Here is a 23,316-nt window from a genome sequence, read left to right on the forward strand (position 1 = left end):
TCCACAAAAGCCCCCTCACCCGTTAATATGTATGGCTCCAAAAATCTCTTCCTACCAAATGTACGTTGTCCTTTGCCATAGAGTTCCATCTACTACTTTTCTGAATATTCATATTTTTGGTACCTTGAGCAAATCTGGTCCTGGAGTTCTTTCCAGCCTACCTCTCTTATAAAAAAGTATGCCTAAAGAGAGGAGTAGGCATGATATGATTTCTCATGGGCCTCGTATCTCGTTAAGAAGACTGGGCAATACAGGGGACCCCTGAACAATGCAAGGGTTGGAAGTACTGACTTCCGTGCAGCCAAAAATTCACAAGTAACTCAGGCCGGCCATCCATATCTGTGGAGTCCCAACCACAGGTTGGAAAATACTGTTTTCTATCCTCAGTTCGTTGAATCCGCAGATGGAAAACCTGGGGCCGACTATATTATGTTTATTGAAAAAAATATGTAAGTGCGCCTGCACAGTTCAAACCCATGTTGTCCCGGAGTCAACTGTGGTCTCTCGAATGCAATGGCATGCATCAAAAAATATATAACCAAAGATGCAAGGAAGATAGGATAAGGAAAAAGGCTTTAATGAAATTTTATTTTGGAAGAGTACAAGCAGTCTTCTCTATGCTATAGAAAAATAAAAAAAAAATAGACAAAAATATTTTTGTTAATTCCACTTATCAGCTTTATTTTTATAAGGTAATGAATGGGTTCAGGTAGGAAGGAAAGGAAGAGCACCAGATGCCAGTTGTGACATACACCTTTCTCTCTCTGTCTCTGTCTGTGTCTGTCTCCCTTTCCCTCTCTCTTTCACACACATACACACACACACACACGCACACACACACACCCCCCGTTCTCAAGCAAGTAGTGCTAAATAACCTACAGACAAATCCAGAAATATCAGAGCACCACTTATAAGTGATACCGCTCCAATTTGATTACCTTAAAAATGTTAAAAAAGAAAATAACTTCTTTTATTCCTGGACAAATAAGGAAGGCAAACGGTAAAGCCATTAGCTTCTTAAAAATTAGTGTACAGAATTTCATCATCCTGAAAGGCGGAAAGCACCTGAGCCTGAGATTACAGGCAGCACCTTGCCTGGGCAAAACTGCTTATCCACCATGCAAACTCTAGGCCAATAACCTTTACATGGTAAGGGGTCACAGCCTCAGATACGATCTGACCTTATGAGTGGCCCTGACACAGAACCCACTCTCTTGGAAAGAGTCTCCCCTATTGTCTGAACAGAGCACCAACAGCAGTGCTGACAGGTGATTTTAAGACACCACAAAGGCAAATCTGCTAATGTGAATGTTTCAGGTCTGCTTTAATTAACTGATCTTATTTGCTATAAATTCAGGCTCGTCCATATCTAATTCTTACTTGGTTACTCATTTGTTTACAGCCACCATTGTTCCTGGCCTCTCGGCATCTTACAAACTCTAGCAAGGCCTTAAATTCCTTTAGGATGCCTGGTTCCTCTCATATTACAGTGGTAGGAATGCAGCATGAAGAGCTTCAAAGCCTACAGGCTCACTAATGTCACAGCCTTGCACTCACTTACTATTAGGACCTTTTAAGAGAAATTCACCTAGACTTTGCAGAACAGAAGCCAAATATGTTGAAGTGATATATTCCAGTGAATATTTTATAGAGAAATGGCTGCTTCTCTTAATTATGCCTCACGGTCTCTCATAAAATTTCAGAATGGAGAAACATCTTAGAGGTCTTCCCATTCAGTTTCATTATTAATGCTTATTTTTCAAAACTGAAGGCTTGAGAGGTTAAGTTTTCAAGGTCACAATGCTACTTAGGGGCAGATTTAAGATTCTTATTCTAATTCTTTCTACTGTTGTTGATGCTAATATACTGGATTCATAGAAAAATGTCATAATAATGATAAAACTAGTATTGATGTAGTCTTTAGCATTTACAACAAGCCTTTGTCTCTGTAAATTCATACAATAATGTGCGCATTGGCATGATCAACAATTAACATTCCATTGAAAAACTAGGAGATTTAAACAGTAATCTTTCAGTGACTAATTCAAGTTTTCATAACTAAAAAGTGGAAGGTTGTGAATTGAGCTCAAAGTTCCTGCCTGTGAGTCCTGTACCCTTAAACAAATTACTTCTCTGTGTATCTCTGTTCGCAATGGTAAAATGGAGAGACAATAAGAGTGTCTGCATCAAACAGGCACTTTTTTCCCTTGAGAATTAAATGTGACAATGTGTTAAGCAAATAAACCTCTTAGCATCTTGCTTGACACATTGTAAATGGGGAATAAATGTCAAGGTTTTGTTTTGTTTTGTTTCAATTGCTATCTTTATAAAACATCCTACCACTCATGTAAAGTCATTACTTTAGGCTTAAGGATAAAGAAGATCTCATTTTAGTTGAATTTAAAAATGCAACACTGAGTTTATTCCTTTTCTGATTTTCATCATTATAGAAATATTTGCTGCCAAATGTGGTCAGGCACCATAAATATCTCAATACAACAAAATATTATTTAATCGTATAGCCTTACCATACCAGGAAAATAACAAAGAACTACTTTTATCTCAATGTTTAAAACTACACATGAAAAAAAACTGCACCCTCTCCTATATATTTCAGGGGCCAAAAACCAGATGCAGTGACTAGATGCAGCCTCACGGTGGCGGTAAATCATCACTGATTAAACCTAAGGCCCAACCAAGGTTCTGCAGAAACCAGACTGACGCAGGACTGAGACATTCCTAAGCATGTTAACCAGGAGGGAATTTGCTTTGGATCTCTATGGTTCTTCTCCCCTGACCTTGAACACTGACCTTGACATACTGTCTCAACAAATTTATCAGCAATGTTAATTCACAGGTTCTTCCCAGCTTGCGACAAATAAAATATACATGAAAGATAATCCTTCAAAAGAATTGTGTAGCCTTTTTTTTTTTAACATCATGTTGATTTAGAATTCTCAAATCAAATCTTATATATAAACACTGTGGATTTGGCCACAGTGTTTATATATAAGAAAACACTTACTCTCCCCTCCGCAGTCCCCTTCCCATCCATCTACTGTGTACCTTAACTTCACAAGTCCCTTGGAACCATTTAAGTTCCTTACACCACCAGGCCCCCAAATCTCAACTCGAAATCTCAACTCCTTTGATTCTTTTCCTCCACTCTCTTACTTTGTTTACTTCCACTCTCTTATTTTAAGAAAGCCACAAAATTTTATCGATTTGTCCTTTATAATGTCTCCCACCTCTGTCTCCTTCCTGTCAGCTTCTAAAACCATAGTTCCCAAGCTCCTTCACCACACGTGGAATAACCTTCCAAACCAGCCCTAGAGCATTAACTCCCAACCTTGACTATACATCAAAATTGCTTGAAAAGCTTTAAAAATTACCCATCTCTCAAGAGAGCCCAACTTAATTGGTCTGGGGTGGAGCCTGAGGTTGGGATTTTTTTTCAAAGCTCCCCAGTGATTATTATGTGCGGCCACAATCGAGAACCACTTCACCAATGGTGTATCCAGCATGCCACAGCCATGCTAACCTTCTTTAAACTACCAGCTCTCTTGGCCAAAATTTTATGTGGTTTTTCATCTTTACAAAGATTTCAGCTTAGTGACTCATAGGCCAAATCTACCTTACAGATGTGTTTTATTTGGCCTGTTTTAACATTGTCCAGACCGAATATGTAAAAATTGGGGGGTGCCACATAAAACCCAGACTTCCTACTTCTTTTTTTTTTTTTAATTGCAAGAGCTTGCCAGCCAGGGCCTACATTCCATGCAACCATCACCCGGAGCTGAGTAGTGGCTGTCCTTTAGACATGGCACTTACCCTCCACTTGTTCACTCCCTGTCACTCCCCACTTACACTTGGCTGTACGACTCATTTATATTATCTGTCTGATCATCTAAGAGTCATTTTAGTTTGTAAGTCCTAGTCTAGGGGATAAAGTTTAAACTGAATGATAAGTTCACATGCTCAATCACTAATTTATTCATGCATCCATTAGACAAGTATTTATTTTGTGTCCGTGCTATGCAAACACTTGAAATTCAAAGTCCATCATATTATAGCCTTATTCTTCCCTTCTAAGTTTATGTTCCCCTTCCCTTCGACAAACTCTATTCTTTCTAACTAGTGGTTGGTTTAAGAGACAGCTCCCTCCCAATGTTCATAGCCTAGAGGCACATCTCCCAAACTCCTTTGCAGTTAGGAGACATCATATGACAAAGTCTGGGCCAATGGCATATGAACAAAAGTGATGTGAGCAACTTCCAAGTCCTATCTTTAGGAGGAAAGCTGGGCGCTCTCCACTTCCCCCTTTTGGTGAGCTGAGACAAAGACTTTGTATTGGTGAGCTATAGTATAAGAGCAACAGGGAAGGTACCTGGATCCCTAGATGGCCTCTATCTTCCTTGGACCATCTACCTACTGTGTGTTACGAGAGAGAAAAAGTCTTCTATGTTATTATATTTCGAGGTTTCTTTGTTTATAGAGGTTTAGCCTATACTCCAAAATACCCAGCACCTTTCCTTACTATTTCCCAAATATACCTTGAATAGTCTTGTCCTCGACCTTGGCTTATGCCAAAGCCTCTGTCACTAACATTCACCCCCTCATTTCTGCTATCTAAATTCTACTTAAAGGCCCAGCTCATATAGCCCCTCTTCTGTAATGCTTGGTCTAGCTATACTTGTTATTATCTTCCTCTGCTCTCCCATTGTATGACTTGGCGCTTATCAAATATTATCTTAATTAATAAGCACATAGCCTAGAATTACATTGTCATATCTCTCTTAAGTTCTAAGTCCAGAATCTAAAACAAAATTTTAGATTGTGCATAGTATAAATAAAGAAGAGTACTCAGCATTCCTACATCATTCTATTATATTTCTTGTTGACTAATCACCTAAACTATCAAGTCATGTTCAATGTGTGATCCTTCAGGACTCCTGAATCTTTCATTTTTAATTACAAAGCTAAGCCTGCCCAATTGTTTAAGAATCTGGCTTTTTCCTATATAGTTAAACTAAATTTTTGTTTCTTTATTCTTGCATCTAAACAATTTTTCAACTCCATGAGTACATATTTCTAAGACTAAGAAAGACTGAAAAGATCAAGGGTTCAAACTTGAATGGTGATGGAGATCCCACTCACAGTGTTCTCGTATTTGTAATCTGAGACTCTCTAGGACAACATTAGAGGGACATAATATAAGATACCATTGGAGAGAGAAATTAAAAAGGGAAATAGGTGCCAGTTAGTGAAAACTGTATAGCCCAGAAGAAAAGTTAAGAAAAAGGAATTGGAGAGAAAATGTAAGGGAGAGAATTTAGAGACAAAAGAAAACTAGCAACCAAAAGAAAGGGTTAGAAATGCCAGTGAATAATGGAGGAATCTAATAACCTTAAAATGATTTCTATTGGATAGGATGCTCTTAAGAAATCATTATCAAGACCAAGGAGCAGACTACCACCCTACCAACTCTAGAAAAACTGGTACATGGTTGGTATAGAAGAAACATCAAAAGCAGGTAAAAACCGAATTTACAGCAAACCTTGATTGTAAGTGAGTCTGAGTTGAATAAAGAATGATACAGCTGTGTATCAATGGCACTTACTCAAATCACAAATCAAGTAAAGAATAGCCAGGACCTTTAAGAAAGGGTGACTCCCAAATGTTCTTTTTTGTTGTTGTTTGTTTAAGAATTTTGTTTAAAAATTCCAGAAGATGATGTGGCTCTAGTCTTGAAGTTATGTCCTATACCACAGAAAAACCTGGAGTGAGAAGTAATCAGTAGTAAAATAAAAAAGAGAATCCAAAGACCTAAAACTATAAAGATCTAAGACTTAAAACTATAAAACTCCTAGAAGAAAACACAGAAAGAGGAAAAGCATCATGATGTTAGATGTAGCAATGATTTCTTGAGTATGACACCCAAAGCATGGGTAACAAAAACAAAAACAGAGAAAGGAGACTACATCATACTTAAAAATTTCTGTGCATCAAATGGCCCAAGAAACAAAATGAAAATGGCAACCTATGAAATGGGAGAAAATATCTACAAATCATATATATAATAAGAGGTTAATATCCAGAGTATATAAAGAACTCACAAAATTCAACAACAAAAACTCAAATAACACAATTTCAAAATTGGCAAAGGACTTGAATAGACATTTCTCCAAAAAATGATGTTAAAAAAAGGTCAATAAGCATTTGAAAAGATGCTAAACATCACTATCAGTTAAATGCAAATCAAGTGGGATATTTCCTCACATCCATTAAGATGGTTACTATTAAAAAAAAAAAATCCCTAACAGAAAATAACAAATGGTGGCAGGGATGTGGAGAAATTGGAATTGTTGTGCACTGTTGTTGGGACCGTAAAATGGAACAACGACTGAGGAAAATGGTGTGGGGTTTCCTCAAAGAATTAAAATTAGAACTATCATATGATCCAGCAACCTCATTTCTGTATATAAACCCCAAAGAATTTAAAACAAGATCTTGAAGAGATATTTGCGCACCCATGTTCATAGTAGCGGTATTCACAATATCCAAGATGGGGAAGCATGCCAAATATCCACTCTCGGATGAATGGATAAACAAAATGTGGTATATACATACAGTGGAATATTATCCAGCCTTAAAGAGGAAAGAAATCTCATCATATACTAAACCGTGGATAAGTCTTGAGGACATTACTCTCAGTTAATAAGCCAGTCACAAAAAGACAAATACTATATGATTCCACTTATATGAGACATCTAAAGTGACCAAATTCATAGAAACAGAGAGTTGAATGGCTCTCAGGGGCTGAGAAGATAAGGAAAAGGCAGTTGTTGTTTAAGGGGTACAGACAGAGTTTCAGATTTGCAAGACGAAAAAGTTCTGAAGCTCTGTTTCATAATGATGTGACTATAGCTAATGCTACTAAACTGTATGCTTAAAAATGGTTAAGATTGCAAATTTTGTCTTATGTGGTTTTTAACACAATGAAAAAAAGGAAAAGAGATCTCAAGATACCATTTTACTTTAATGACTGACACCATCAGTGTGGTATCACTGATGTGTCAACGAATGGCCAAAATTAAGGTAAAAGATAGGATGAGTCTTGTCTGGACCATTTTACCTTTGGGTAAAAGAAATGCAGAAATCAGAGCCAAATTAATCCCAGGACCACACTTCTTCAGCATTCATGTTACTGCATTCATTCCTTTCCCAGCTCCAACCACAGGCAGCAAGAATGGTGGCTGCCTTTGTGCTATTATGACAAACTCAAATGCAATTTTATATAGCCTAGTTACAAAGAGCCAGCAAGTAGCTAAGTATTTGCTGCACTGACTCTGAATTAACTTGTGTGCAAGGAAATTTTTAGCTGGCTCCAAAGAAGTTTTTAAAATTGGGTGGTAGACGTCTCTGAGATAAAATGCTAACAACAGTTGAGTCACGGAACTGTAGTCGAGATACCATAATCTGGCATTTCAAGACATTTCTATCTCTAGGGAGAAAAGAGATGAACTACTTGTATCTATCAGCTTGATACCAGTGAGTCTAACCTAATGGAGTCACTTCTTCCAGGATGAGTTTTCAGAGCTTAGTGTGAGCAGGAAGACCATGATGTGAGAAATGAACCTTGCACTATATCTCAAAGGAGAGATCTCCTGAAACGCTTCACTGACGTAACAACACACTGCACTGCATTCTGCTAGCCCTATTAGGAATCATACAGCTGTTAATCTGGCATCAATAACTACCTGCCTTAGACAAGTGGCTACTTACCTGGCAGCTCATTTCTATTCAGGTCATGAGGAAGAAGGTGCACTGTTCATTTACTAATCTAGTAATGGTTTTTGGGTTTTCTAAATAGATTTTACCTGCATATGGGATTATTGTCTAACTTTCCTAGCATTTGAACATATCTCTAGTTGAAAACCAAGTCAGCTCTGACATCCCAGGTTAGAATCCCAGCTCTCACATTTAGCAGCAGAGTAACCCTGGGCATCATCTGTAAAACAGGATCAATAATAGCTCTCTCATAAAGTTGTCATATAAATTAAATGAAAGACTCTATTTCAGAACTTGGCACACAGTAGATGTTGATCACAAATTATTTCCCTTTCTCCTTTCCCACACTAGGGCAGGGGTCAGCAATTTTTTTCCGTAAAGTACCAAGTAGTAAATATTTTGGGCTTTGCAAGCCATTGATCTCTGCCATAACCACTCAACTCTATTACATTATTTAAAGACTAGAAATTTAGGGTAGATTTGGTCCACTAGCTATAGTTTGCCAACCCCTGTTATATGACATACATTCATATACCACATTAAGTTTCCATCATTCTGTTTAATTTCACCTGTTCCAGATATGTCCTTCCCTTCTTTCTCTTCATTGCTTTTATTCTATTTTTATATATTAAAAAAAAATTTTAAATACAGTTGACCTACAATATCATATTAGTTTCAGGTGTACAACATAGTGATTAAACATTTATATAACTTATGAAGTGATCAGATAAGTCTAGAACCCACCTGACACCATACATAGTTATCACAATATTATTAACTATAATCCCTATGCTGTACTTTACATTCCCATGACTGGTTTTATTACTGGCAATTTGTACATCTTAATACCTTCACTTTTCTAGCCCATCTGGCAACCATCAGTTTGTTCTCTGTATCGATGAGTTTTTTTCTGTTTAATTCATTTGTTTATTTTTTTTTAGATTCTACATACAAGTGAAATCATATGGTATTGGTCTTTCTCCATCTGAATTATTTCACTTAGCATAATAGCCTCTAGGTCCATCATGTTGTCACAAATGGCAAGCTTTCATTCTTTTTAATGGTTGAATAAAATTCATTGTATATGAATTTTAGCTCCTCTTCTTTATCCATTCATCCATTGATGGACACTTATGTTCTTGCCTATCTTCACTATTGTAAATAATGCTGCAATAAACATAGGGGAGCATATATCTTTTTAAATTAGTGTTTAGGATTTCTTCAGATAAATATCCAGAAGTGGAATTGTTGGGTCATATGGTAGTTCTATTTATTTTTTTAATGTATTAGAACAAATGAGTCTAATACATGGCTTGATTCTATTTTTCACTTTTAATTTTAGGTCTTGAGAAGCTCCCATAGGCAGTAAGCATCCAACGTGAGATGCTCGATTACTTTATTCACACAAGAGATTCTGAGAAAATCAGTCACATTTGAGTGAAATCTCTTCAACCCCCACAGAGAGATTGGGAAAGGGACCATCATTTAAGAACTCACATAGTTAACTGAGACACCTTTATCTGTGGAAAAGGATAGGTTGCAACTTATTTCCCAGGTTTTAAAATATTGCTTTTAGAATATTTCTGGGTTTTAAAATATGTTTGCAAGTGCTTGTATATACATAAACGACATTTAAAGAACATGAGAACTAAAAACAACATCACCTACAGTGAAGAGGAAACTCAAGATGAGAAATAAGGATGAAAGAGTTTTTATTGGCTATTTTAAAATATGTTTTTAAGCCATGTGAATATATTATCTATTCAAAGAAGTTATTTTTTCTAATAGAAAATAGACATTACAAAGAAATCTTTCCCATGCACAAAACCAGCCTACTGAAAGAAAGACACACATGTGAGGAGTAGGGAATGACAGGAAGCTAAAGGGCTTCCAGGACACTTGTCATTCAGGTGCTACCCCAGGGATTCTATCACAGCCCTAAAGATCCTTCCTCTGTTAATGGGCTTCTATGAGGCTTCTGCCTTGTGCTCTGTGTGACCCAGGGAGAAGACAGGGTGGAACTTGAGACATGATGGGAGGGGGAAATACGCCACTCTTCATTTGGTAGAGGTGGATTCAGAAACAGGACATCTTCTTCAGTATTTTATAATTTTTAGTATCACGCCAGAATTCTTTCCGCAGAGCTCCACATGCCCTCCCTTCTTGTCTCTATGTGTGCCCCATTTATACATTCTTTCTAGCCACCTCAAGCTTTCTTGCTACTGAGTCCTTTATTTTTGTTTTCGAATAAGCTTCAATTTTTTTAAAGAAACTTTTGACTTTACTTTCAACTACCATCCTTTGTCTTGTAACAACCCAATCCCTTAAGCTATTCAGAATGATTCTCTCTCACTTCTTAATCATCTATAGTATAGCTTCTACCTCCAGTATTTTATCGTCTCTTTTTCTCTAAGATCCCCATTGACTCTTTAACACAAATCTAAAGATTTTTTTTCCTTTTTCCTTATTCTTCTTTATCTCCCTTTTGCAAAGAATGAAGCTCACATCCATCTCACTAAACCTCTCTCTCCCTTCGTTTACTTAATACCCAGGAATCCTCTTTGCCCCTTCCTGGTCCCTACAACTGGGCCTCTTCCTTATTCCTGCCTCATAACTGGGCTACATAATTGAAACTCAGTTGTCACCCTGCTCTCTTCTTCATCAGTTCTTCATTCTTTCAGGGAATTTGTCTATTCTCAAGAATTTATCTAATGGGAAGGGCAAAGAAGATGGGGCTAGAAGCCTGGCTCTATGACTTATGAGCTGTGAAGCTCAGGAAAAAAATGATTTCATCTCTCTGAACTCAGTTTCCTTGGTGCTAAAATGGGAATTCATTCACTTAGTCAAGTCTGTATTGAACATCTACTATGAACTAGGCAGTGTTCTAGGTACATGAGACTCATTAGAAAACTAAACAGATAAATATTCCTGCCCTCAGAGAGCTCCCATTCTAGCAGGCGAGATGAACAAAAAATAATAAGCATACCAAATAAGAGAAATACATAAAATGACAAAATATATTAAGGACTGTAGAAAAAAAAATTAAAATAAATAGGGTTACGCCTTGTAAAAGGTGATCAAGGTAGGCTTCCCTGAGAAGTTAATATAAGCAAAGACTCAGAAGAGATGAGGGAATTAGAAGTGAGGGCATCTGTTGGAGAGGGTGCAGGCAGAGGGAACGGACAAAGATCTTAAAGGCAGGGGCATGCTCTGCCTGTTCTAGAAACAACGAAGAGGCTCATTTCTCCCTTAGTAGCCTCCTGGGTTATCGGATCAACTGTCTCCAAATCACAGTGCTTGTGTTCAAGTAACCCTTATTTTACTTAATAATAGCCCCAACGCATAAGAGTAGTGATGCTGGCCACTGAGATGTGCCAAAGAGAAGCTGTAAAGTGCTTCCTTTAAATGAAAAAGTGAAAAATTTTGACTTAAAAGAAAAAAAATCAGATGCTGAAGTTGCCACAATCCACAGTAAGAATGAGCCTTCTATCCACGAAATCGAGCAGAAAGAAAAAAATTCTTGCTAGTTTTGCTGTCATACCTCAAACTGAATGTTATGGCCACAGTGCATGAAAAGTGCTTAGTTTAGATGGAAAAGGCATATAATTTGTGGGTGGAAGACATGAACAGAAAACCTGTTCTGGCTGATGGCAATGTTTCACACCAGAAAGCATTGAGCCTACATGAAGACTTCAACAAGCGATCCCTTGAAACGTGTGACTCCATGCCATTTACTGCAAGTAAATGATTACAGTAAGATATTTGAAGAGAGAAAGAGCACATTAACTTTTGGTACAGTATACTGTTATAACTGTTCTATTTTATTATTAGTAATTGTTGTTAATCTCTTACAGTGCCTAATTTATAAATTAAACTTTATCATAGGTGTGTGTGTGTGCAGAACAGCATAGTATATGGGTTCAGTACCATCTGTGGTTTCATGGACCCACTGGGGCCTGGGAGCCCTGGAAGGTATCCCCTGTGGATAAAGGGGGGGTGGGGCTACTATATACTTTTATCCAGTGTCTTACATCACATCTTATATTACGGAGCTCAGTCCTGAGAATTCTAAGGTTTGTCCTCAAATATTTCACATCTAATTCATTCTAAAAGAATAGATTTACCCAATATATCAACTCCCTATCTCAGAGGAGATGTCAGGAGATCACCATGCTACCTATATTCTGGGTGGTACAGTGTATAGATAGCATGCTTATTAGCCAGAAACCTCAAAGAGGAAGACGGAAGACATACAAAGATTCCCCCCAAATTAGAAACATCTGGTCTATTTCCACAGGAAGTTAACACTGGAGGTGTGGAAGCTATTGTGGGGTTAGAAGAAAAATATCAAAAAGCACTGAGGGTAACTGGAATATTCCATTCACATATTCCTGAGGTACTGGTGTGCGCACAGCTACCATTCTACTTTATTTTGTATTCCATCTGAGGTGGTCCCCCATTTATTAGGATCCATGCTAGGTTTGAGCAATATCAGAAGTTAATTCTTTACCAGGTGGAAGCACATCAAGCTAACACACCGACAAGGGCAGTTCCTAATGATACATTATCACGATGCAGCATCATTGTTTTTTTCTCTTCTTTCTTTGGGGGATCAGTTATGTTTACCAAAAATAGCAATACATTTTATAACGGGAAGGGTAAGGTGAACTTTTCCCAGGATAATTTCCAGAAATTAGGTAAGATAAGAAATCATTCAGATTAAGAAGACCAGCTAGCTTACCTCTATTTTTTCCCATATGGCTTCATAGTTGTCTTGGTGTTGGATATCTTGCATCAATTTCTGAATTAAATCAGATTTCGTGGTGGAATGGCTCTCATTTTTCTCAGAGGATGAAGCTCTCTCTGACTTCACATCAATATATTTTTTTATGACAGAGAGAGGCATACATGGCTCCTCGTCAGAAAGAATGTCACTCAGGGGCCCAGATTCAATGCTCTCCCCCAGCGATGAGGCTATGTCGCTGGATGAGCTTGGAGACATTCTGCCTAGCCTCGTATGCTTCTTCTTGACGTGGTATGTGGGATAGATCTCAGAATCTGAATTCATTTCAGACAGTTCCCAGTCGTCGATGTTCTGGATGGTTTCTTCTCTGGGTTTCTGAGGCAGAAGCTTTGTTAAGTTTTCTAACTTCAAAGCTAATACTTCTGTCTGCCTAAGGTGAGAAGGCAGCGCCAGGTATTCATCGGAGCCATACCAGGCCTCCACAACCTGGCCATTCCTGGTGATGTGACTTGGGGAGGAGGAGTAACATTTTTTGCTTTTGTGTTTTGAAATAAGAGGTACTGGAGACACGATATTATCTGAGCCAACAGGGGACTCGCTGCTTTGAGTAAAAGGTGGTGAACTGGAAGTTTCTGACTGCACTGCTAATTTGGCATTCCGACTTCTCTGATTACATGGCTCAAGTGAAGATGAGGAAGCAGAATCTGTTTCTGGCCCCTCTACGGCCTTGGGAGCACAAGAAGGAACTCCATTCGGCACAATTGAGCTCCTGGTGTTTTCGGTCTGCTTGCCTGAACCAGTTCCCCGTTTAGGTGTTCGGCATTGAGGCACCTCTTCTGAGGTCTTATGTGGCTTGTTAAGTCGAGATTTCTCTTTATGGCAGTCGTTAAGCCTTCCCAGGCTGGAGGAGATTTCTTTAATGTGACTTGTGACTGTGTTTTCAAGATTCCCATCCCCCATCTTGTGCAAACATTCATAAGACTGGCTGGCCGCAGAAGAGCTGTTCGGGTAGGAAGACTGTAACACCAGGCAAAGCTTGGATCTGTCAGGAGGATCCACCAGGGAAGGGGTGCTTCTGCTCATCTCAGGCTTGAGATCGACCATCGGCTTCTTTCCATTAGTGCCTTTCAGATTATTCTTAGCACTTTCCTCTTTAAGGAAAAGCCCTCTTTTTGGCAATGTGGGCTGTGTGGGAGAGTCTTCGTTATAATTAAAGCAGTCTCTGATGGATCGCTTGGGGGTTGCATTTTCACCAGGAAGAAGCTGTTGGTTTTTTGTTCCAAGTTGTGAGGAGGAACTGGATTCTTGTTTCGTAGTCTCGGAAGAGGACTGAACATGAACAGCATTTGTCAGAGCTTCCACTGAAGATGACGTCTCCTGTGTTAAGCCTGGTCGTTCCTCAGCAGTGGAAGCACTGTTTTCCTCACATCCACCTTTGTCATTTGCTGAAAGAGATACTTGAGATGCTTCCTCACTAACCGCTTCACTGCAGCTGGAAGGGATGGGGTCAGTAGCCACCGTAAGTAACCCAACACTTCGGATAAGCTCGGGGAACTCCTTTTCCATCTCACTGTAGCTCCAAGAGTCAAAGGGTTTGGTTTTGACCTGGCTAGAGGTCATGTCACCTAGGCCCCCGAGCAAATCCTCACTTGGACTGTAGTCAGACAGTTCGAAAGCAGTAATACCACAATCCAGAGACAAGTAATTTTGAGAGCATTTGATAGTTAACTGTCCCGAGTCATCCACTTCCGTTAGAGAATCAAGGCGGCCCTGAAACAGACAATAGCAATGGTTTCACTAAATGGAACATCAATTACACTCAACTGCCATTTAAATGAAATCTCAGCAGAGGCTGCCTATAAAGGTCAAAAATGCATCAGTCTCAGTTGCTTCTGGTTTCATATACATAATGCCATATTATTAACCAATCACCATACTGCTTTATATAGTACCTTGTTCTTAAATATTTAAGGATTTTGCTTTTATTCTATAGAACAGAGCCTTGATAGAAATGGCCAAGGTCAAGCCAAACATATCTATTCTTGCCTTAATGTTCTATCTTAAAATAGTGTATTTTTCATTTAATAAGCATTTCTGAACTGATGCCTTAAGTAATAAGATTTCTGGGAACAAAGTAATGTAAGAGTAATATCTCCATGAATGTCTCTTCGGCTTATTGCTATCACTCCATCATCTACCACAGTGACTAACTCATAGTAGATGCTCAATAAATATTTTTAGAACAGGATAATTAATTGTACTAAGTCTGTCGTGTTAAATATATATTCACAAATCACAAGAAAGTGAACTACTGAATTTGTGTACATAAAAATAGTTTAACACCAGCTTCTGTTCATCTCCACCCTTTTGAAGGTAAACACAGGAAATACTGGAGAAAATTACTGAGTATCAAAACTTCATCATTCCAGTTCTGATCTACTCCTGCATGCATTTCCCTCCCCAGCCCCTCACCACCACCCCAGCTCCCATTCGTGTATGTTAGATACCAAGGGCCCACCTCTCTTGTTATTTAAAATTTGAGGTAGGCCAATTTGAAACTTCCCTATGCTGAAAAAGAGTATTATGAGTAAGTGTTTTTCATTTTCTAATCTTTAATTATATGATTAAGGATTGTCTCATGACTAATGCAGTTTCTGATCATATGACGGACAAAAGGAAATTTTTGGTTGATGATTTGTTCAGGACAGAAGGGCCTATTATGCTTATCAGGAGGTAGGACCGGAAGCATTATATCCCCAGACCTCTGTTCTCCTGGAGGAGGAACTGGATGGGCAAACTGAAGCTGGACTACTTGTCGTTGCTGGACCCTGTGTCCTTCTGACCAGGTTACCCCAAGATCTGGCCTCTCTAGGACCTTATGTCAGGATTTTTGTTCATTTGTTTCGTTTTGTTATGTTTTTGAAATAATCTCTTCCTTCTGGCCTTTACCTTGTCTTTATCTCCTACTCCTCTCACTCTTACTCCAAACATCCAGATAAATAATAATGATGAAAAGCCTCATTTCATTGTTCTAAGCCTCAGTTTCCTTATCTATAAATAGGGATGGCTGATTAGGACTACTACTTTTTCATTTAATCCTCTCAATGACCTTCTTCTGAGGTGGGGTCTGTACTATTGATTGTCCCTGCTTTACATAAGCGGAGCCTGAACCCAAAGAGGGAGCGTAAGTAGCAAACGGCCTTACAGCTAAGGACGCAAGTGGAGGCTGTCTGACCCAGAGTCTACACGCTGGCCTCTGCAGTACAATTTTCTCTGATATGTTGGATATTATTTTAAACTGCCGTACCTCCTTCTCCAGTGTTCTCCTCATTGTTACCAGAGTAACCCTTACACATCTGTCACTGTTAATTCTCTGCTAAAGTCCTTTGTTAGCTTCCTGCTGCTAGGTTAAAAACCCAAACCCTTCTAAGGACAAACATGGAGAGGACTCTCTCAAGCCACTCCCCTCCCTGGCTGTGAGTGTCCTCCTTTCTGTTTTGAAATCACTGAGTTCCTCTTATCTCAGGGTCCTTTCACATGCTAGTTCCTCTGTCAGGAAAGTTTACCACCTATAACACCCCTTAAGTAGTGGATTCTTACCCTTCGGAGCCCAGGTCAAATTTCACTTCTTCAAAATTCCAAATCCTCACTTAAGTCAGAATCTTTTCTTATAAGTTTTCATCAAGATATGTTGCTTTTCTTTTAAGCATTTACCTTAATGTTTAAATAAATATTATTATGATTATTTGGCCGACTCACCAGGATACCTGCAACACTTAGCATAGGGATTTGCATAAGATAAGCATTCCAAGACACATCTGTTGAATAAATGAATGAGTGAATGAATGAATTATGACATTTTAGAATTATATCTGTATGCCTTCATGTAATCTTCCTCTAAAAAATTTTAGTTGACTCCAGTGGCTAAAAGCCCAAGCCTCAGAGTCAAATTCTAGCTTTAGTACTAATTAGACATGTGACCATCATCAAGTACTTGATGTCACTAAGCCTATTTCTTTTATCTGTAAAAAGGAAATGATAAGCCATGGCATAGGCCCATTCTGAGGCTTAAAGGAGATAATACATGTAAGACACAAGTCTGGCACATGGATAGGTACTCAATGAATGCTCGTTCTTATTATATCATTACTTTTACTATTCATGTATATCTAGGGAGAAATCTGTATCAAAACAAAAGGTATCCCTATACTAAATTGTGCTGTACAAAATGAGAAAACAATATTAACTGCCAAAGTGATTAAAATGGAATTACGTGGCTTTTATGCTCCATCCCTAGACCAGGCTCTTATAAATAACAGAGTCAGAAGCCAGAAACACCAAGGAATGAGCCAGCCAATAAAATTCGCACTGCATACGATTTTTAAGGGAAGAAATTCCAATTTAAAAGCAGGTTGTATTTTTTTTAATTTGGTTGTTTAGTACTCAGAACTTACTTCTTTACAAAAATAGAATTATACATGACAGTTAAACTCCAAGCAATCCCATAAGTTGGTATTTAAATTACAAACTAGTTGAAATTTGCATTATTTTTTTTATCATATTTATCATAAAGGCACAGCACGATAGCTACTTGAGTAAGGTTAAAGAGTCATTAAGAAAAAGTGTTTCTATAATGAATGGTAGAGGAAAAAAACATTTGAGAGTTCAGGTAAAAATTGGACCCCTAAAAGTGTCAGACACCTGCTTCTGAATGGGCTTGGAACATGATAGTCCTGGGAAAGCATTTTGGTCCCCTTTTTGGCTGCCTTTTCCTGTCTTCCCCCAAAGATCCCTTCCCTAGCCATATTCAAAAACACTTAATGCTTCAAAGTGAGCCCTCTCCCATCCTGTTCCTAACCAGGCCAACTATTGTGCATGGCCGATTATCACTCTGGGATAACTTTTTAATTCATACTGTATTTTCTAATGTGGAAAAAAAAATTCCACCCTGAAAAACAAAACAAAATAAAACAAAACAGCACATAGCATATCTATTTTATATCCTGAAAACCAAGTGACAAGCATCTACCCATATTATTTTTAACCTTTTTGGTTATCAAAGAGCATTCTTTAAAAGTATGTACAGATTTCACCATGCAAAAAAGAAAGTTCTCAGACATTTTTCAGAGCAGATGAATGATAAGTTTTATGTCTTAAAATATTGCTTCGTAATACTAATATATTCGGTCCCACTGCTTTTCTTCTGGACCACATTCCCTGACAGTTTTATAATCTGTGAAAGTAATAAGGTCTCAGGTGGATATAGAGGTAGGGGGAAAGTGCATGTTGTTTTTACTGCCCTTTTTATTTCAGAAATATCACATTTAATTGTATAGTGCCATTAGCTTTACCGTGGCTATCTAGCAATGTCTAAATTCAAATATACCTCCTTTTAATATGTTATGAAGCAGTTTCTCAGATGAAGGTTGTGTTTTATGGAGATGGTAACAATTCACTTTACTGATGGGTTTATTCACTTGATTGCTGGCTTCCATCTTGTCTCAGACATCAAGGAAACACCTTCCTTCCTTTTTTACCCCTAATTTGAAACAAGAATTTTTGTTCTGTTCCTCATCCATAACTAAGTTAACTTAAGTTCCAAATGCCTTCTTAGAGCTTTCTTTTTTAATACTACATTTTGCAACCAACTGAACATGAGATTTAGTACTCATCATTGAGAGATTTGAGGATCTCTCTATTAAATTGTCTCAAGGTGATATCAGTGTTTATTACTACTTCAAGGTCAGATTTGTGCCCTGATTTAATGTTCTTACAAAAAAGAGATTTGGAAATAGAATTTCACTGTTTTAATTATAGGTACAGTAAAAAAAAAAATTAGTATGTTCCTCTCTCCTCTTCCTCCTTTAATCTCACTACATGCTTGTTTGTTCTGCTTCAAGTACTAACATAAATTCATAGACTTCTTACCAGAATGCCACCCCCCCCCCCCAGTGTCCTCACACCACAAAGACTAGACACTTGCTCAGGTTCCGTCCAGCTCTAACATGTTGGGATTCTATGATTCTGAATGTATTCCAAAGAGCAGCAGCAGAGTGAGAGGGGCAAGTAATAATAGGGAAATGGGAAGCAAACCAAAGTTTCAGATGAGCAAGTGGAAAATATACACACAAAATATCTTTCAATATTTTTATTTACATTATAGTAATAATTCTTCTTAAGAATTTCCATTTTCTACAGGCAAAACTCATGAGTCAAATAATTAATTTCCATGATTAATCCCAGTCCCCTAACCTAAAATGACAGCTCCCTCTTCCGCACCTAAAGTAGTGATTACCTGAATTATTTAATTCAATTCAACTCATTGGAATTTTACATACAACAATATGAACTAGGCACTGTGGGAGTTACAGAGATGATTATAGTCTGGTGCTAACACTTATGGAGTTCAAATGTAGCACATACTTTGTTAAATATTGCCTCGTGGTAAGTGCTAGTGAATGAATACACAAAGTGTTATGGTGTGAATGTTCCAGAAGGACCAAAGCGTTCCCACAGACAGTACTTACCACTTAGTTAAAGTGTTTATCACCTATCTGACATATGGTAAGTTCTTAATCAATGTTTGCTATTGTGTTACTATGATTAATAGTTATTGCTACCTGTATGACTTTACCTCTCTCAATCTCAGTCCTCTTATCTGTAAGGTGGATATAAAACAGCAATATCATCTGTAAAATAAGGATAACAGCACCTGTCTTGCCTACCTCCCAGAGCTATTTGAAGATCTAATGAAATTTCACAGGTAATTCTGAACACGTGTTATTCTTTGAATGCCTAGTGCTCTATACATAGTAGAAAAGCAATAAATATTTAGGGAATGTAGAAAGAAAAACAAGAAAGAAAGGAGGGAGGGAGGAAGAGAAGGAGAGAAGTAAGAATTATTACAACAGGAATCAGTTAAGAGCTAGTTTTGTTTGTTTTATTGAATTATCATAGATTTATGTCCTTATTTAGCTACCAAGCATTCACTTAACCTCTTTTTTTTAATTATTATTTTTCAATTAGAGTTGACATTCAATACTATTTTTTATTAGTTTCAGGTATACATCATAATGGTTAGACATGTATATAATATATGAAGTGATCCCCATCGGTGTAGTACTCACCTGGCACCATACATAGTTATTACAATATTATTGACTATATTCTCTATGCTGTACTTCATATCCCCATGACTGTTTTGTAACTACCAATTTGTATTTGTATTTATTAATCCCTTCACCTTTTTTACCCTGTCCCTACTCCCCTCCCATCTAGCAGTCATCAATTTGTTCTCTGTATCTGAGTCTTTACTTAACCTCTCTTAAATTCACTTTTTCCATCTACGAACTGAAATTATTTTTAATACCCCTTATCTTCCTTAATAAATGAAACAATAAGTGTAAAGTGCTTATCATAATATCTGAAATATAGAAAATTTCAGTATAACACATTTTTTATATAATGTTGAACTCTATCCTAAAGTGTTTTTGTATTTGTTTATCTGGTTTTGTTTTAATAAGGTATTTGCCAATTTGGTTACAAGATATAGTCTGCTCCATAATTAAATAAAAGAATAAAACTCACACATTTTGTTTTTGCAGGACAGGAAGAGAGAGAACTTGCCACTTTCTCAAATTTCAAACTTATTCTTTTATATCACCCTGAAACTCAACTAACTTCCAAAAAGAGAAAAATGAATTCACCTTTATTGGAAGGACATCTGCTATTCTAGTGTATCAGTATGTTTTATGCCATTTCCCTCTTCATTCTACAAATCCCTCACAGCTGAATTTATTCTGATAAAGCTAAGAATTTTATCCTAATTCCCTTTCTGTTTTCTAAAATTCTAAGGTGCTGACAAAAACAAAAAAATACTAAGCAGTCTTTGAAATGTTCTCATGGAGTCACACTAGAAACACACACACACACACAAAATTGGACCAAGAATTCATAGCTTTAGGAAGGATGGTATGGGGACAGTGCTTCAATTCATAGAAAAATATCCACAAAGCAAATGGCTAAGAGTCCATTTTTCCTCGACCCCTCGTTCAACATATTTTTGCAACTTTATGACAAGACTAATGACAGACTTCGAACATGAAAATGCATGAAATTGCTTCCAATCAAATCCATAAATAATTATAGATGTCATACTGTGAGACCCATTATAGATACAACTTAATAAAAACTCACAACATAGCTGTGAAAACAGTAGCCAGTAATAATTAGTCAGCCTCAATGGTGCTTCGTCATTTCTCGGGCTACCACTTCATGAATGATACAAGTTCAAATAGGTGCATGATGAACATATTTCACAGAACAAGAACAACAATAATAACGATAAACCCTAGAGCACTTCTACATCCCCTGCTCTACAGCAAAGATTTGGCGATCAGTAAATGTTTCTTAGATGAATAAATAAATATGGGAAATTATTTGGTTTAACTTAATGATTTGTAATGCCCCTCTAGTAGTAGAAAGTGGGCTGGTCTGATGATTGACTAATACTGGATATTGAGCAGAGCCAGCAGAAAATATGGGGAGGAACAAAGAAAGAATGTATAGGTTGGGGATGCCAGGTAGATATCTAAAGAAAGATCTCTTCAGAGTTTAGACAAACCTTGCCCGCTTCTGATCTTCACCTCATTATCATACACCTCATGGATACCAGATTTAGAGCAGAGTTAGCCAGTTTGGGATTCTATGTAGTCTCCTATAATCACAAGAATCCCAATCAAGGACCCTATAGGGATCCTACTTGGGAGGAATGGCATCTGGGCATGGATATTCATATTCATCCTATGATTAAAAATGGACTCTATCAAAGTCTATATATATCACTTCCCTCACCACTACAATAACGGGGAAAGGTATAATGACGATGAAAACCATGAAGTAATGTTAGAAGTGAGCCTGGGAGATACTGCTTCTCATAACTATCCAGGGTCTGCAGGAAATCTGCCATGGCAGGAGCATCATTATTATGAAAACAATAATCAAGAGGTATAAATCATTTATGAGAATAGGCACAGATTTGTTTTGTGTTGTTGATAATGTTGGAGCCACTAAAACATTAATAAATTAATAAATTAATGAATTACGCAACATTTATTAGGACTTTTTATCATATATATTTATATAAGTGTCTTATAAACTTGTATAAATATTTTCCACAAAACCCACAGTGAAACACTAAATTGACTATCAAGAGGCAGGGGACTATATACATATAAACACATTCTATGTATCCATATAGCGTATGTCTGTATGTATGTCTGTATGTATGTATGTATGTATGTATGTATGTATGTATATACCTACCTACCTACCTACTTACCTATCTACCTACTCTATCATCTATCTGTCTGTCTGTCTGTTTATCCATACACACACACACACACATGCACAGTCCTTGCTTAGCCTGCACAATGCCTTACTCTATAAATATATGTAGATTTTACTTGGGAATAGTAGAGTTCATTTGGATTAAAACTTACCATGGTCATTCTTAAGCCATGCATCAAGAGTAATAACAAGAAATTCTTTAAACTACACTTAATATGAGTACAAAACAACATGAATTGGTTGCGTAAAATCCTAAAGTCCATTTGATTCATTACATCCCGAATGATTTTTCTCAAGCATGAATCTAATCATGTCAATTCCCTGAACTCTTCTGTTGTCCTCAAAATAAAGTCTAGTTCTCTTAATATGGCTTTTTAATATGGCTTTTCATCTTCATAAGCTGACCTCCTCTTATCTAGTAGTTCAAATCCTGCTTCCTGGTTCCTTGAACTTTTTGCTCCAGTCCTACCTGCAGCGCTTTGAGCCTGTCATTCTCTCTCTCTCTCTTACCTCTGGATCTTTGAACATGCTATTCCTTCTGTCTAGAACATTTTCTACTTCCATTCACTAGTCCAATACTACTTTTCCCCTAGGTCTCAGGTTACACTCACTTCTTCTGGAAAGGATTTGTTTTAATTAGGTGCCCCTTCTCTGACCTCCAGCGGCATCATATAGATTAACCATAGTCTGGCCTTAATATTTGTCCACTTGTCTACATCCCCTACTAGACTCTAAACTCCTTAAAGGCAAAGACGGTGTTTTGATCACTGTTATATTTTTAGCACCTGGTGCCTGGTAACATAGTAAGTGCTCAATAAATACTTATAAATTAAATGGGGAACAGGGGGCCAGACAGTACAAACTATCTGGTGTGAATTAACTCTGGTCTAAATCTTCATTCACATTAAAAGCAAATCATAGCTTCTGGTCACTGATAACCTAGATTCAAAGCCCAGCTCAGGACCTGCTTATTTACCTACAAAGACCTCCTATCCCACATATCTGAACTGAAATTGTTCTCAAATGGTCACACTTGACAATGCATTGTTCGGCTTCAAAGAAAATACCCACCTCCTTTGTCTCTTCAGAGAAAGCTTGCAGAATGTCCGTCTGCCTGGTGTAGTTGCCATTGGCGTCCTGCAGACCTTGCAGAATGCGCTCCCGCAGAACCAGCACGGAGACTCGGAGCTGGTGCCAGAGGAGCTGCACTGCGTGGATATCTACAATCACATTGACAGAGTAGGACAGCAGCTTCAGAGAGAACTCAGTCTCAAGGAGGGCATGGATTTGCTCAACATGATCAGAAATATCTTCACAAATGTCCTGTGGTTAAAAAAATAAAACAAAAATATGATGACTACTTTGCCTTACCCTAGGGAGGCAGCAGTAAAAAAATAAAATAAAAATCCAATCCTTCACCGAACACCAATTAT

General features: G+C 37.6%; 1 protein-coding gene across 8 annotated transcripts in view; it reads right to left on the reverse strand.

The window, feature by feature from the left end:
• AKAP6 (A-kinase anchoring protein 6) overlaps window positions 1–23,316 on the reverse strand; it is a 504,258-nt gene that overhangs the window by 229,075 nt on the left and 251,867 nt on the right. For all 8 annotated transcript variants that reach the window (XR_001594257.2, XM_036239030.1, XM_016123631.2 and 5 more), the window contains 2 exons: window positions 22,955–23,206; window positions 12,533–14,305 (listed from right to left, as the gene is read on the reverse strand). Coding sequence is in view for 7 of the 8 variants with exons in the window: in XM_016123631.2 (XP_015979117.2) it covers window positions 12,533–14,305; window positions 22,955–23,206 (2,025 nt within the window). In the remaining variant the exon portion in view is untranslated. The remainder of the gene's footprint in view (window positions 1–12,532; window positions 14,306–22,954; window positions 23,207–23,316) is intronic.

Source organism: Rousettus aegyptiacus, unplaced genomic scaffold (genome assembly GCF_014176215.1).
Source record: "Rousettus aegyptiacus isolate mRouAeg1 unplaced genomic scaffold, mRouAeg1.p scaffold_m13_p_3, whole genome shotgun sequence".
Taxonomy (NCBI): Eukaryota; Metazoa; Chordata; class Mammalia; order Chiroptera; family Pteropodidae; genus Rousettus; species Rousettus aegyptiacus.